This window comes from Tachysurus fulvidraco, chromosome 15 (genome assembly GCF_022655615.1).
Source record: "Tachysurus fulvidraco isolate hzauxx_2018 chromosome 15, HZAU_PFXX_2.0, whole genome shotgun sequence".
NCBI classification, from domain to species: Eukaryota; Metazoa; Chordata; class Actinopteri; order Siluriformes; family Bagridae; genus Tachysurus; species Tachysurus fulvidraco.
This window is the reverse complement of record NC_062532.1, coordinates 15,673,232-15,689,881: the sequence shown is the minus strand read 5'-3', so window position 1 is coordinate 15,689,881 and position 16,650 is coordinate 15,673,232. Positions and strand designations below refer to the sequence as shown.

The following is a 16,650-nucleotide window of genomic DNA, read 5'->3' as shown; positions in this document are numbered from 1 at the left end:
GTGGATCATTGTCATTTTGGAACATCCGAGAGCATTCCACGTGCAGCTTTCCATGCTGTAGAATGCAAATTGTATGCCAGTATTTTCTGATAACATGCTGCATTCATCTAGCCAACAATTTTCACTAACATCCCTGTGCCACTGGAGATCCCACAGCCCCAAAACATAAGAGATCCACCACCACGCTTTACAGTGGGGATGGTGTACATTTCACCCTAGGCCTTGTTGACTCCTCTCCAAACATAGTGGTTATGGATGTGACTATAAAGTTACATTTTGGTCTCATCACTCCACATGACTCCGGAAGCTGTGAGGCTTGTGTAGGTGCTGTCTGGCATACTGAAGGTGGGCCTTTTTGTGGCATTGGTGCTCTAACAACTTACTACTGGCAACTTGACCAATGACCACAAGTCAATTGTGTTCAAGTACCTCCTTATTATGCTCCTTGAAACACCACCACCACTTTTTCCCAAAGCAGCCTGTATTTCTCTCAAAATTGTTTATGGGTTTTTCTTTGCATCCCGAACAATTCTTCTGGTAGTAGTTTGTTTAAATCTTCCTTGGTTTTCATGACCGTGGGTTAATATCAACAGAACCTCTTTATCAGAGTTTGAACAGTACTGACTGGCATTTTTTTAAGTGTTGAGATATCTTTTCATATCCTTGTCCTGCTTTATAAAGTACTACCCTATTACGCAGGTCCATTGGCAGTTCTTTTGACTCACTGATTATTTATGCACAGACATTATTTACAATTACAATGAGTCACAGGTGTGGAAACATCCCTTTAATAGCCAATTAAACCTCTGCATGTCAACCTGTGAGTTTATAATGTGGCCAAACATTCAAGGGTATGTAAACTTTTGATCAGGGTTGTTTATCATTAGGTTTTAAAAAGGATTTAACCCACTACGTGATTATTACCATGTTTAAGAATTTCAGGGTATGCAAACTTTTGAGAACAAGTGTACATCTATGGCTTTGCAGCATGGCCATTAAACAGATAGCACATATGAGCATGATGGTAAGGAGACGACAAACCTTTGGCCATATAGTGTATTTAAACACAGACGTTTATGGAACGTTAACGTGTGTGTGAAAAGGTCTGTCATTTACCTGTTGGGGCTCCAGGGGATTATTGGAGTTAGGCTGATGTCAGGAAAGAGGATGCTGTTGTCACGCAGGCGGTCTAGAGCATAGTGCATCTCACAAAGCGGAAGCCTGTTCAGCTGAAACTGCAGCTCCACCTAGCAGATCAGAGAGGAACCTAATTAAAATGCATCCACCAACCCAGCATCCTACATGCATTGACTCAGCCTTGGGGCTTTGTGATCTTTTATGCTTCTTTCAAATAGGCAATTCAGAAAAGCAACAATCTGTAATCATTAATAATTGCTATTTCCAAGTAAGTTTTCACAGCCTGGTCAATGTTCTAACCAGCAAAACTGGCAAAAACAGGAACCAGAAGCTCACATGCAAAACTCCAAAGAAATCCGATGATCCGCAAATAAGCCTTTTAAAATGACAGCAGACAGCTGTGAAGACTTCCACTGGGATTCCACAAGACAAAGCAGCTTGTCTCTCTAGCTTTAATGGCGCTGAAGTACTGTGGTGGATGTGTAAGATGGGGAAAGTGTCTGTAACCAATCAAATCTCCATGCTGACTTTAAAGGAGAAAGCATGTGTAATTTAAAGCAAAGCCTGGTCTTTAAAAGGTAGACCTATGACAAAAGAGCTCTGGGATTCTGCCATCACAATTCAATCAGAGCTTTAAATGTCGGCTGTCTAAAAGCTGGCTTATAGTATCAAAAGGAGCTTAATTTCAATGGGATCAATGTCAAGATTTACAATGCCAGAAACGTGTCCTGAGATTGTTTTGGGAAGCACTAACTGTGGATTAAAAGCTTGTCATAAGTAGAATGGAAAAATGCAGAGCAAAGCTGTATATGAATCATGCCTGATGTGGTTTGTATGGAAAAATCACACAAATCTGGCTGACATGCTTTTCAGAATCCCACCTGCAGCTCTCGGTCAGGCACCAGATGGAGCTCCTCACAGCAGTCCTTGCAGATGCGCAGAAAAATGTAGTCCTTAGTCTTCTCCTCGATGAAGGCCTCGTAGACACGCTCCTTGGCGCTGGCAGGCTGTCCTTGAGACATCCGATCACGGCTCACAGGCAATAGCAGCACCGAGTTAACCTTCGTCATCACCAGCCGTCCTGCTAGTGTGTCCTCAGACAGTGTCTCTGTTAGCTTGAAGCGTGCGAATAACTGGCCGTTTTGGGCATAGTTGGCACCCCCAGATATTCCAGTCAGCAGGAAGCTGGAGACCAGCTGCAGGTTTACCTTGATGTTGAACCTGGGAAGACAAAATGGTTTTAGTTAGTATTGTCATGTTATCCAATGACGTACACAATTCCTCCAAAATAAGCAAAAACAACAAACGTCTTGATCCCTGCAGACGTGTTGTCTGACGTTACACGAGATCAAAATAGCTCTGCAAATACACCAAATAACACACCAAATATTATTAGCAAGTTTTTGAGCAAACCTGTAAATCTCCTATATGAAACACCTGATTTCTGACTTTTAAAGTTCTGCAGTCTACACACAGCCACCTGCACAATATCATGCAAGGTGCAAAACATATAGATTCCTCCAAAGTTCTTATAACTTTTAAGAGAAGTGACTTTTCTTAATTAGTAGAACTGAAAATCTGGGACATTCACAAATGCAGCTGTATTCATTATATAAAATATGATTCAAGTGTGACCTCTAGTGGTTAAAGACAACAAATTAGTACAAAAGAAAGCAAACCGATATCTCTCTGGTAAAATGATGGGATTTGTTCTTATTCTCATTATGGATCCGAGTGACAATAGTGACAAAAGTTACACCTGCTGCTAGATGTGCTGCAAGACTGAAGGTACTCACTTGCTAACTTCTTTGTACTGTGCAATCTCCTCTATGTAAAGCAGGTCATGCAGGCGGGGCTGGTAGTTCTCACGTGTGAGAGTCTTGTCCAGCACAGACTGGGTGAAGAGCTGGTCAGCAGACAGCGGGATCTGATAGCGGCTGAGCAGACTGCGCTCCAGCTCCATGTTCTCATTGGGAGTGAACTCTACAATGGTCTTGCAGGATGAGTCCCAGCGCTTCGCCGTCATCAGAAGCTGCTGCCGTGCCTGCATCAAATGCTCCAGGTCTGCGAGGGAGGTAATGCACACAAGGGTGAGAAGTTGTAGAGGATGGTATAATGGTATAAATGAGACAGTGGCAGAAATTTGTCAACTAGGAAGAAATTTCTCTTATAGCTGGGCACAATGACAAAGCCTATTGCTGAGTCTGCATTAAAGCATTAGTTTTCTACAGTTAAAAAAACAAAACAAAAACAAACTGTTCAACATGGGGTCGGAAAACAAAGGCCATGTTTATTGCTTTAGTGGCCGTTTCAAACAGGGTATGAAAACCTGTGCAGCAGTTCAGCATTGGGCTTATACATGTGAACGTATTTTGATGTGAGAATTTTTTTTAATTCTCTCTGTTGTTTCATTGCAAATTACATGGTGGCTATTCACATTTTCCTTATTTATCTGATATAAAAAAGAAACATACTCATCAAAAAACTGTAAAATACCGGGCCAAAGTTTTGTGTTATAACCGTGAGCACGACCTACTCTACACTGTAGTGTGACTGTAAATTTTGAAGCTTGCTGACATCATGCGATTAAAAACCAAATATCTTACCTTCAATAGATGCTGCGTCCACCATCACTCTCTGCATCAGCACTGGCTCAGAACCGAAATCAAAGACTACGGTCTGGCGGAAAGTGCCGAAGATCTCGGTTCTAAACGCCACCTCTATGGTGTAGAGGCAGTGATCCATTCCGTTCTGTAACACTTCTACTCCTGTCCACTCCTGACAGCCACCTTCACACACCTGCTGGGGTACCTGGGTGGAAACGTCACCTGCCGACACGGCTGTGACTGAGAAGTGCGGTCGGTTGGCATCGTAGAGCAGTGCGATACGGTGCAACACGCGGGCAGGCTGGACATGAAAAGTGAAACAAAGGACAGGGTTTATAATGCAGGCAGACTGGTACATATTAAATAAGGTAGTTCCATACCAATAATAAAACAATAATCATTATACACAGGAAGGAAAACAATATTTTATATATAATATATATATATATATATACATACATACATACATACATACATACACACACACACCCTTTGTTCTGTATTGTCTTATTAAGAATTATGATACAAAACGAATCACTAAGTGACAGCAAGACATAAAACATCATTCCTTATAACTTGTAACTTGTTCCATTCTGAACATCCCGTTTCCTTGTTTAACTCTAAGCCTGTAGTAATTAAAAAAAGAAACTGTATCCGATTACTCAGAGCAGCTTCTGATAGATTAAATATAATTAAACACGAGCCACATGAGCCAGAGACCCTAAACACAGCTCTCCGGTAAGCTTACAGTGTCCCTACCTTGCAGAAAAGTGAGAATGTCCAGGAATGAGATGACTTCTTGGTGTTGACGGTGACTGAAAGATCTGAGTTATGTTCAACTGTAACTCCATCTATACAGTCATTAAGCTGCAAATACATCAAATAAGAGAAGAAAAACACTATGAAAAGAACAATAAAACTCTCTGCACAGGTCATTTTAAATAGACACTGATTTTTGAATACAGGCATTTTTTTAAACAACAATCACTTAATTCTTCAACCCACAACCATATTAGCAACATTTTAAAAACACCATAAATTGGCAAAGCCATGAAAGGCTGCTGCAATCTGTTCAGAAACTTAGGACTTAGTGACTTGTTTCTAACTATTAGGATAGAGCTTGTTGAATTGTACGTCATAGGAGACCTGACTGAAAAGATAGCTAACCCTCATACAGGCCATTGACTAATATAAATTGAAATTTGTTGAATGAGGGAACAAGCAGAAATTTCCCTGGATGAATCAAGTCGTGCAAGTCTTACTCAGAAACTACTTTCAAATAGATACTCAGACAGTTTTGAGTCAAAATGGGTTTGCCTTGAAAACTAAAGATTGTCAAAATGAAAGAAGGACACTCAAAAAAAAAAACAAAAAAACAAAACACAACCCCACATTAGGAACACAAACATACAAAACATTCTTTAAATGATTCATTTACACTTTTACTAATCTGTGATCTTTGCTAAACACCATACCACTTTCTCTGGTGTTAGGGAGTTGATCCACTTTTCAATGAGGGCCTCTGTGTAGTTCTCAGTGTAATGCTTCCCATCTTGCTGCTGCTTGAGACGAATGAGTCTGGAGGCATAGCGCTGCTGCCACTCAGTCAGCTCCTCCTGAGAGTGGGCTGAGGTGCACTGTGCACCATACCGACACAGACCCTGCTCTAAAAACCTGCACAGAACCTCATGGTTATACAAAGTCCTGCATCCAGAAACATCATCACTGTTACACAAACATGCAAAAAAAAAAAAAAAAAAAAACATTTGCAGCAGAATACTGAATTTGCTCCCTCTAAAAAAGGAAAACTGTTATACATTTCTACTATTCTGTTAACTATTCTAATAAATCAGGAAGTCTCTAGAAAGTTGCTCACAGAATATAAATTTTTAAATGTATATGTAAATGCTCCAGGAGTGTGTTCACGGTGTGTGTGTTCACTGCTGTGTGTTCACTTTGGATGGGTTAAATGCAGAGAACTAATTCTGAGTATGGGTCACTATGGGTTTTAGTGCAGTCCAGATAAAATAAAGGTCACGTCTTTAATTCATGATGAACAACAGTCTACTATACCTTTTACACAACGTGTACTCCTCGCTGCTAGTGACCCCTCGAGGAGGAGGCCGAAACTGCCAACCTTCTTGAACGTCTGTTCCCAGAACCAGGCAAACGGTGATTGGGACAGAAAAAAGAGAAGAGAAAGTTGCTGAAATGTATCAGCACATGTACCAACACCGCCACCCAAGACATGAGACTGGCAATAAATATGACTTGGTTGTGAAACTGATGTGGTCAGTTAGAGGAAACTCACCCTCCTCGGTCTCTGATGGCTGCTCCGTCACCATTTTACTGCTTACAGACTTGGGGGGCGGAGGGGGGGGGGGGTGGAGAACAAAACAAAAACAAAAAAAACTTACTATCACAAGGTTTCTTATAAGGATCACTGATTACAACTAGGAACAAAAATCTCTACGCAATTGAAATCTTACAAAATACAAAAAGGTCTGAACCATGTTTGGACATGCCCTAATGTGGCTAAACAAAACAGCAGCAAACACAACCTTACCTCCATTTCAGAAAGGAGTATCTTCAACCTCGTCATATCCTTAGTCATGATACCATTCTTCAACAAAGCAACAAAGGTAAGCGTGTTAAATTTCAGAAACACTCAGATACTTCAGAATATCTGAGGTAAAAAAAATGGATGGACTGATTTACCAGCGGTTCTCCATACAGAGCTTTAGAAAGAATGGTAAAGACTTCCTGTAGGCTTCCATCCAGCATCATTTTCTGCAGCCCAGCCCTGAAACTTCCCTCACCCTTCCCCAGCTCCTCAGCCAGCACTACACATACACACACAGGTAAGCAGCCAATCTCAATTTTCTCAGCTCAGTCTTCGATTACGGAGTCAAGTCATGTAGGACATGCTTTGAAAAGAAAAACTGAATTTTTACTCACCATGCTTAGAGTCTTCATCAGCTTGATCATACTCCTTCTGTAGAGGAAGGTGAGAAGCAGACATTACAAATCGGGTTGACATTTAAACGATTATACAGAAGTTCGTTCAGGAGAGATGATGCCTACTCATCATCCGTGGTGAAACCCCTCTACAGTCCAGTATTAACAGGCAGGCCATGAGGGCCGTGTCCAAGAAATCAGCAGAGCAGTGAGTAGCAGGGTGTTTGTGCTTATACATATATACGAGTTAGTCATTTCAGATCTGTAGGTTAATAAATAAACATAACTAAGAAAAGAAAAATGCATGAACTTTTATATAGACTTTGTATGTACTGTTTTGGGACACTCTTTAATGGGCTTCTGAAGTGGCAAGAAATAATATTTTGTGTTTATACATGTACGGGATCTGTGGTAAACTTCCAGGTAAAAGTAATTCATGCTTTTTGAATGGAAAATAATATAATTAAATGCCCTGCCAAGTTGATTTGTCCATAACCGTCATAATAGAATGAATAAAGTTGTTCATATTTCTATTGGAAACTACTAAATCATATCGAATTCAATGCTACCGTTAAACATCAAACTGTTGCTTTATGAATACACATGGTATCGTACTGTGTGGAAGCCTACATTTACACCTCTACTAAGTATCAATCATATAAATAAACACCGAAAGCTTTTATCAAAACGTTGGGACTGCAATAGTACGTTAATAGTGATAGATTCTACAAATTTGAAATACTGAACCTTACAGCACGGTCTTAGGACTCACCTTGGAAGGTTAATAGCAGTTATAGTGATAGTGTGTTAAAATGTATTGAATATTTAGAAGCAGTCTCCGTTGCTATCGGCAATGTAAGTGGTGTAATGTCACAAGGGTGCAGCATGTGTGATCTGACTGAAGCTGATAAAACCAAATTCATTATGCATGTTAAAAAATGTAAAAATACATTCCATAAAAGGTTTAAAAAATAATAATAATTTAATGCACATCTTTACTATTATAATTTGCAACAAGGATTTAGCCACTGACTCACATACAATATGAAACGAACCTATAAACTGAAATACTGAAAAATTATAATCAAGATTATTATTCAAGACAAAAACAAACAAACAAACAAACAAACAAAACTTACTAATGGACTTCAGGAGCAGGCTGTAATACAAGGTCTGGTTTACACAGTTTGCTTTCAGCAGTATTTTAAGATTTGTGTGCTCATCAGTCTGTATGGGAGGCTCATAATAAAATCTTGGCCAAAATATTTTTGCCCGTCTGATACTGTGTGGTCACCACGCCAAACTGTATAACAAAGATCCTGGAATGACTAGACGTACAAAAAGAATGACTTCATTTTGCTTACATCATCCGTCAGCATGATGCGGGCTTGTGAACGTAACGGGTTCGCAGAAACAAGACCCGATAATGTTAAGTATTGGAAAAATGACACTGCCGAGTCTCTCTCGTCAAAAGTCTTTGGTCTTTATGGCATTAAATTGGCTGCTGATGAACACATCGCGCTATGCATTTTAACGGCAGGTCTCTCACATCATGAATATATATATTATATAATTATATATATTATAAATGATGTGCGATTTTGTCTGCAACTTCAAAACTGAGCAAAAACATTTTATAGTGAACATCGATTAGTTCGGTGTTTCTCACACATTTCTGTTTTATCCCTGGTCACAGCTCATCAGCTAAATGAGAAGCTTGAACAGGGTTGAGGTGGGTCAGTCAGGGGGACGAAAAACATGCAGGGTTGGTCTACACCAGGACTGCGACTGACAAATGCTGAAATAACTAACCTTGAAATAACTAACCTATGCGAAATGTCTCTGGTTATAAGTTACCCATGAACAAATTTTAAAAGTCGTGTAGACAGTGGAAGTGGATCTGGCCAAAGTTGTTCACTACTCAAAACCAGTTCAAACTAAAACAAGCATCACATATGTAAAAGCAAGTAATAAGAGACCAGAGGGCATGCTCGATTTTTCTGCCAAAATATAAATGAGATGTTGTGTAGAGATGTTGTGAGCTCACCAGCTGTAGCCAGGCTGCTATGCGGTAGAGCAGTGCACACTTGCGGAGGAGGGTTGTGCTGGGGGTGGGTGGGGTCGATTCCAGTGCCAGCAGGGCGTCCGTACTGTGGGCCACCGCTGCCTCATACTCCTGCCTCACTAACGATCCAATTGCCTCTTCACATGACTTCTGGGGCCTCCTGTCCTCCATGACTCTGGGACAGAGTATCTGAGGAGGAGAAACAGAGCAAGATGTTGGAGCAGTGGCCAAAGCCAGGATGGGCAGTTTGCTAGGTTTCGTGACCTGCGCTGACACACCTGAGTGTAACTAGCCGAAATAAGAGCATCATTAACCACATACAATTTTAATTTACAATTAAAGTTTACAGTTACAATTTTCTTACAGTTATTTACACACAGGCTTTGGCTGTCTGGGTGGAGCTTTGCATGCTCTTCCTATATATGGATGTTTTTTCTCCAGGTTTTCTCTCAACTCATAGCAACATATGTGAATTAGTGACTCTAAACTGAGAATGTGATTATGTGTGTGCCCTGGACCGAATGAGGTGGAGTCTCATACTACAAGTTCCTAGGAGTTGCTTTGAATGGAATCAAATCCTGCCCAGGAGAACGTAGTTACTGGTGATGAATGAGTAAACAGATCATACACGGCTTGGTTAAATTCAATTCACGATCAGCTAAAATCGGCCATCTTCACTGCAGATGTTTTTGCTATGTAGTGTGTAACAATGCTACTGTGCACTAGCTTACCCAAAGCACACTATTAGAGATACAGTCACTTAAAATGTGCCCTTAATGTTGTTGTATTTGCACCAAGATTAAAGTATCGGCACTCCCGTCTTTGTGTAGGCCGTTCACCACGATTACAACAAAAAACGCTGCACTTGGTGCTCATCCTGAAAATGAACAGCACCTCCATGTAATCTAATATCAGCTTTATACCATTTATGTGCTTGTGTGTATAAAAATAACTATAAAATTTCAAATAAACCATTTTAGACCACCCTGAATTTGATCACATGCTTGTCACAAAGAGCTAAACCAACAGAAAGCAGTGAGAGGAAGCTGACAGACCTGCTAAACCTAGAAACACCAAATATTGAATTATATAAAAATAAGATCCCACACACACACACACACACACCTCACAAAGTTACAAAGTGAGTTACTGAAGAAAACCCCCTTTCTCAGTCTGCCCTCCATCTCTCCATAATATATATTTTCTACACACCATTTTATTTTCTGGGGAAATACTAAATGCCCCTTTCCCCCCCGAACAGTGCGAGGAATAAGAATAAGAAAACCAACAGCACTACAACCGACCTTCATGATTTACTGATTTATTCATACACTCAAGAAAGGAAACGGTTAATCTGATCTTGTTGCTCTTCACCAGCAAAAATCACAAATTTGACCGAGTTAATAAACTGCATGCTGCCGTGTGATAATAGAAACTTAAGCAACAGTACAGTAGAGCACATTTTAATCCATTTTTATTTGTCCAGAGACAAATTGTCTATTGATAAATCCTTAGCATCAAAGGTTTTTTCCCCACATTTTTAACAAATTGTAACACCAGGGATTTTTTTCTTTGAAATAATTGTCAGAAAAAAATGAAAGCAAAATAAACACTTAGCAGTAGGACTAAGTTATGTTGCGTTTGGCTCCCTTGTTGGTGCATGTCTGCAGTATGTTCGAACATGAGTTACCACCTAATATAAATGATACAAAACATCCCGTGTGTCTAATTTAACAATACAATGCTCTCTTCATTTTTGTAACCACTAATGACCAATTAGAAACCAAAGAATATAAAAAAGGTCAATAAACATCATTATCCTACACCATGATCCGTTATTCAAACTAATCACCCATTACTATGACCATAATGATACAGCTGGACAGCAGCAGTGACTGGTTTATTATTAGTATTTTATTTGATTATTTTGTAATGTGTACCTGTCTGTTATGGATATGACATATTTAAGTTTGACAGATTCATTTTTGGTGATCAGTAGCTGGTTGTGAGTTTCTGCCCCTTTGAGCAATGTATTGAGCATCAAAAGGAGAAACCACAGAAACACAGACTTTTTTAATGCTAAAATACACCAACACTCATATTGACCCCCAGTCAAGTCAAGGCATTGGGTGTGGCTCAAAATCTATTAAAAGCCTGTTGTCCCACAATCTCTCATCCCACTCAATCACAGTGTAACTGACTCTCCCATAGACACCCGGAGGACACCCTGCTTCTCTTAAGAGCTGCACAGTTCACCCAAAACATTTTGGGATAAATGAACGAATAGTGTGATACCACAGTGAGATAGCTGTTCATTTGATTGAATTTCACCAAGAATGAATAGTACAGTTATCTTTGATAAACTTTCAAAATTTTTAATGACATTTTAGGGGAAACCAGGCTTTCAGCATGGTCTTAATGCAATCTGAGACATCGACTCTATACAGCCTGGATATGGATAGTAACGTTCGTATTTTAACCATGCGGGCTGATGGGAAAACACTAGACTTCTAATTATTACTGTGCCGTGCTCTTTGATAGTGTTTGTTTTTTTTTTTTTTTAAGAGACATTATCAGCATTAGTTTCACAAGTGCTCTTTTTGTTTCCATTGGTTTCTTCCATCTGATGCTGCACTTGAATAAACGGAGTGTATTCTGTGTATTTGTGGTATGTTTTTTCTCCTCTCACATTGTAATGCTCTTTCAATGGACTGCAACTTTCCAGTGCTACACAGTAACATATGGGATCAGTCCAATTTCTGTTCTAAAACAACTTTAAGTGATCGTCTGTACAGCACCTATAAGACGACATGCTTCTTGTGCTTTGTAAGTTTTGCCTGGGGTTTCTAACCCAAAACCTGGACCTGGTAACATACAGGACAGTATAAGATGTGTAAAATGGATTTTAAAGAAAATAAAGTGCAGATAAAAATCACTGTTTGAAGGGACAATCAGTCGTGGTAAGAAAAAAAAAAGAAAGAAAGAAGAAAAAAAAAAAACAACCCATGGTGTGGCTCTGATATCAAAGGCAATGCAAGTCTGAACATCACCCTGCTCCTGAGTGCTATTTAAACTTTATATCTGCGTTAATTAACGGGGAACATACCAAAAAAGGCGACGGGGAGACTAAGAAAAACACAAAGGGCCTATATTTGGATTCCGGGTCAGTTAATAATAGATGTCCCATCATCTGGCGAGAAAAAACAACAACTAGCCTCATTGTATCAGAACACAAAAGCAAATCAAACGACACGAAATTGAGATCCTGATGTCGCTTTAAAGCACTCAATAGCGTGGACTTCCTGCACTGCACAATAAGCTTTCCGAGCAGACGTTTGGCTACAGTTCTGCTTTACCCAACTGTGATGTCGCCTGTTTGAGCTAGCTCGCTGCGTTATTTTTCTACACCTATATTTAGACAAAGTCCCGCCTCTTGTGATGTAATTGGCTAGCGCTTCGTCAACACGCGCGCTGAATTCGATACCGTGCAATGACATCGTAGCAAGCGGGAGAGTATGAGCCAATCACGATGCTGAAGGCGGGATTATCCGGAAAACGGGTGGTAAAATTACCGCTAGCTGGCCTTGAGCGACTAACGCCCCCGTAGCCGTGTTTACGCAATGTCTGGTACAATGTCCCGGAACGTCCGCGATGCCCGAGAAGTCGGTGCACCATAAACAACTGCAGACCTGAGACTAAAAACTATTATGTCCAAATACAAAGTGACGGGACGTATGAACTAGCAAGCTACGCTTAGCCAACTAGCTGACGCTACCTACCTTAGCTAACGTTAGCTAGCTAGTTTATAGGGCTGCGGTTCTGGCCTTATTGTGTACGAGTCATACTGCAGTTCACAGTAGTGCTTATTTAGCTTTTGTTGCACTTTAAGATACGCGACATCTGTTATTTCACCAGCAACCACAAACAAGTCGTTGTTCTTAATCTGAGAGGAGCGAAGTGAAAAGGTCTCGAAGGAAGTCTGCACTTACCTAGCTTCACTTTCTACGCCATCTTGAATCCACTTGTCAGCCTGTCGCACGGCATTATGGTCAAATATTTACTGCGCGCGGCTTCCTGGAAATGCTTACCGTCATATAGCTTAATAACACACTGACACGGCGTTACTGTCCCCTCCTGGCTGTAATTAGTCAGGTACAAGATTCATTAACAACATGTATCAACTATATTTTGTGAAGATATACACCCTATATAGTTATAAACAACATAACAGGCTTTGACGTTTAAATGTAGCCTAATTGTGATGGTATCATACATGAAGGAAATGTAAACATTGGGCCCAAATGTAAACATCTGAGTGAAAAATGTTCAAAGCCAAAAATCATCATTTTTTTTACAGTTACGGTATAATATATATATGTGTGTGTGTGTGTGTGTGTGTGTGTGTGTGTGTGTGTTATACAACCCAGAGCCTTCATGACAGATTTCAAGCTTTTTCCCCAAAAAAAGAAACAATATTCATAAACTAGGTGGTAAATAAATTAGTACACATTGCATCATTGATGGGGAGCACGGTGGCTTAGTGGTTAGCACATTTGCCTCACACCTCCAGGGTTGGGGTTCGATTCCCGCCTCCGCCTTGTGTGTTTTTTGCATATTCTCCCCATCTCTTGGGGGTTTCCTCCCCCGGTCCAAAGACATGCGTGGTAGGTTGATTGGCATCTCTGGAAAATTGTCCGTAGTGTGTGATTGTGTGAATGAATGAGAGTGTGTGTGTGTGTGTGTGTGTGTGTGCCCTGCGATGGGTTGGCACTCTGTCCAGGGTGTATCCTGCCTTGATGCCCGATGATGCCTGAGAAAGGCACAGGCTCCTCGTGACCCGAGAAGTTTGGATAAGCGGTAGAAAATTAATGAATGCATCATTGATACCATAATAAATTTGACAGGACATGATAGTGATTTATAATTATTTCTAAAGTTTCTATTCTATCCGATATAGAGAAAATAATCTCTAATAATGTATGTTCCTTATACATACACCTGTATTTCATGACTGTATAAATGTACAGTCTGGGCTAGAGGAAAATCAGCCCCAGACCGGTCTTCATTTATTTATACTTATGTTGGTGTAACTGTTACACATGGTTTTTACAAAAATCCAAATAACCTATTTAAAAACATTTATTAACAGCAGAAAATCTGATGTAAATAGCAAATAATTATGTCTAACGTAGATGGATTTTTTGCCTTTAAAATACAGGAATTCAAAACGTTTATAGCATTTACCCCAAATTATCGGTGTCTTTTGTCCAAATGATTGACAAGTCACATTTACATTTACGGCATTTTATACAACTGATCAATTGGGGGTTCAGGGCCTTGCTCTGACGTTGACTTGCTCTGTATGACTTGTGTTTAAATGATAGTATGACTTGACAAAAACAAAAACAACAACAACAACAAAAAAATGCTATCTAGTGCCAAAAAATGACAGAACACACCATGATGTGTTTCTACACCATGAGAGCTATGTTTTTACTATTGATTCACATTGCAATTTAATGAACATCTTTTGTATTTGCAACACTTTTTTACTTGCATCTAATGAATGGTTTAATATTGGACATGCAAAAGCAGACACTTCTGTTGAGTCAGTGCATGTTCTTGGCCTTGCCATTGGTTCCTTTTTCTTTTCTTGTGACAGAGAGGAAGATTTAGAGAGACAAATAGAAAGCAAAGGATACATATTACTAATACTGAATTTAGATGTTTTTGCATTCTGAAAAAAAAGATGAAAATATTTTATATTTTAACAAGGGTTTATTATTTCCCTTACATTTATTTTTTTAAATGATTGATAGTACTTAATAACTGTAAATGTATTTTATTTTTAAACCTTTGTAGTCTTCTAACTTCTTCTTCTTCTTCTTCTTCTTCTTCTTCTTCTTCTTCTTCTTCTTCTTCTTATTATTATTATTATTATTATTATTATTATTATTATTATTATTATTATTATTATGACTATTATTATTGGCCTACTTTTCCCCCATTATAATACTGGTTATATATTTACACTTCGAAGCACTTTGAACTGCATTTTAGATGTAGGAAATATATATATATATATATATATATATATATATATATATATATATATATATATATATATATATATATATATATAATAAATATGTAAATAATATAATATATATAAATAAATATTATCTATGATGATGATGATTACTATTATTACTATTATTACTATTATTATTATTATTGTTACAACAACAACAACAATACAAATAATAATAATAATAATTATTATTATTATTATTATTTTAATTAATTAATTAATTTATTATTATTATTATTATTAAGGTTTTGTTACTATACTATATTAGAATTATACTTATATGTATATATTTATATATAATTTATATATACTTATATTTATATATTAACCTTCAGTAAAGTGCATGTTCTCCCTGTGTCTGTGTGGCTTCCTGCCTATGATAAAGTGGTACAGAATATGAATGGATGAGTAATTCTTACATTTCAGAACAGCGCCTGTAACAGTGTAAAGGAGAGATTTTGGCGCCGCCTGCTGGTCGCTGTAGTATCTGCATTCTGCATTGATCAGCGCGCTGCAGTTCTGTACTCTCTCACACACGCACAGCAGACACGGAGCATCCTGAAATAGCGCTGACAACCACTCACAGCACAGCTTTTACACTTACAAGACTCGGCTCGATAAAAAAGAAAGTCATAGCGTTTGATTATTGACAGGAAAGCAGTGCAGATTTCTTCCTTCTTTTCTGAGATTTTGCTCAAAAACCTTCTCTGCATCCAGAACGGGACAGGTGAGCTGTGCATGCACGCAGATCTGAGTTGAAAACAGCCTTAAAGCTGTAATAATTTGTACTTTATCTCTCTGCAGTCTGTAAACGATATTCTGCTCTTTAGGCACATCAATAACACGTGAACGTGTTTAAGCGCGAGGACAATCTGATGAAGAATTCAGCCCATAATCATCTCCAGCCTGGGGAACACAGATACCTCTGATTTTCTTACACTTACGGGAGGAGGATGTTAATGAAGGAATACAGAATATGCATGCCACTCACCGTGGAAGAGGTAATGTCCAATAAACAACTAATTGTTTAAATGTTACTAATCACAATATTAATGTGAGCTTTAAACATAAAACTAACCATTGTTTGATTTGTCGCATTATTGCATTAAGACAAAGCAACAGTGAGATGAACAAAATAGTGTTAATTACAGTTATGTTCATTAACTTATTGATGTATATATTTCCATTCATCGCTTATCTACAGACTTTCCTTTGTTTACACTACTTACATAAATACGTTTTATGTGCTAAACTTTCATTTGTTTTAAATAACGCAATTTACCGATGACGTCCACGGGGTGGCGCTGTTGTAACTTTCTTCCCCGAACAAAGCTGTGAAAGAAACTAGAAGTTCTTCTTTTAATGTTATCTATCTATCTATCTATCTATCTATCTATCTATCTATCTATCTATCTATCTATCTATCTATCTATCTATCTATAAAATATGGGATAGTGTGTAGTTGGACTTGTAAAGAATGTGAAGAATGAGAACAAGATTTCAGCCTTTAGTTATATAATTATTATACAAATTGTGTGTGCTCCAGGCAAAAATAAAAGTTGAGCCAGAGGGCCCAACCGAATCGTAGGTCTGGTGTCAGGTGCCTGTCTGACTCTTTGAACATTCATTCCATAACTATTACATAAGCTCAAATACTTCACCACGTGAGGAGACCACATTTGACACTTCATTGAGCTGGATGAGACCCCTGTGCTCAGACCCCTGGGTAATTGCCTGCTTTGCTTGTCCTGGAGCTATACATTTGGAGTCATTGTTTATAATCATCCTGTCAC

General features: G+C 38.8%; 2 protein-coding genes across 3 annotated transcripts in view; one reads left to right on the top strand and one right to left on the bottom strand.

The window, feature by feature from the left end:
- helz (helicase with zinc finger) overlaps nucleotides 1–12,904 on the bottom strand; it is a 39,005-nt gene extending 26,101 nt beyond the window's left edge. Inside the window, exons 1-13 of the mRNA XM_027139053.2 lie at nucleotides 12,756–12,904; nucleotides 8,749–8,955; nucleotides 6,702–6,738; nucleotides 6,462–6,586; nucleotides 6,310–6,366; nucleotides 6,055–6,103; nucleotides 5,817–5,892; nucleotides 5,219–5,417; nucleotides 4,503–4,610; nucleotides 3,744–4,044; nucleotides 2,934–3,201; nucleotides 2,019–2,358; nucleotides 1,117–1,247 (exon numbers count right to left, since the gene is read on the bottom strand). Of these exons, the coding sequence (XP_026994854.1) occupies nucleotides 1,117–1,247; nucleotides 2,019–2,358; nucleotides 2,934–3,201; nucleotides 3,744–4,044; nucleotides 4,503–4,610; nucleotides 5,219–5,417; nucleotides 5,817–5,892; nucleotides 6,055–6,103; nucleotides 6,310–6,366; nucleotides 6,462–6,586; nucleotides 6,702–6,738; nucleotides 8,749–8,937 (1,880 nt within the window). The 5' untranslated portion in view covers nucleotides 8,938–8,955; nucleotides 12,756–12,904. The remainder of the gene's footprint in view (nucleotides 1–1,116; nucleotides 1,248–2,018; nucleotides 2,359–2,933; nucleotides 3,202–3,743; nucleotides 4,045–4,502; nucleotides 4,611–5,218; nucleotides 5,418–5,816; nucleotides 5,893–6,054; nucleotides 6,104–6,309; nucleotides 6,367–6,461; nucleotides 6,587–6,701; nucleotides 6,739–8,748; nucleotides 8,956–12,755) is intronic.
- A 2,461-nt stretch (nucleotides 12,905–15,365) lies between these two features.
- pitpnc1a (phosphatidylinositol transfer protein cytoplasmic 1a) overlaps nucleotides 15,366–16,650 on the top strand; it is a 60,032-nt gene continuing 58,747 nt past the window's right edge. For both annotated transcript variants that reach the window (XM_027138955.2, XM_027138954.2), the window contains exons 1-2: nucleotides 15,366–15,584; nucleotides 15,688–15,858. Coding sequence is in view for 1 of the 2 variants with exons in the window: in XM_027138954.2 (XP_026994755.1) it covers nucleotides 15,811–15,858 (48 nt within the window). In the remaining variant the exon portion in view is untranslated. The remainder of the gene's footprint in view (nucleotides 15,585–15,687; nucleotides 15,859–16,650) is intronic.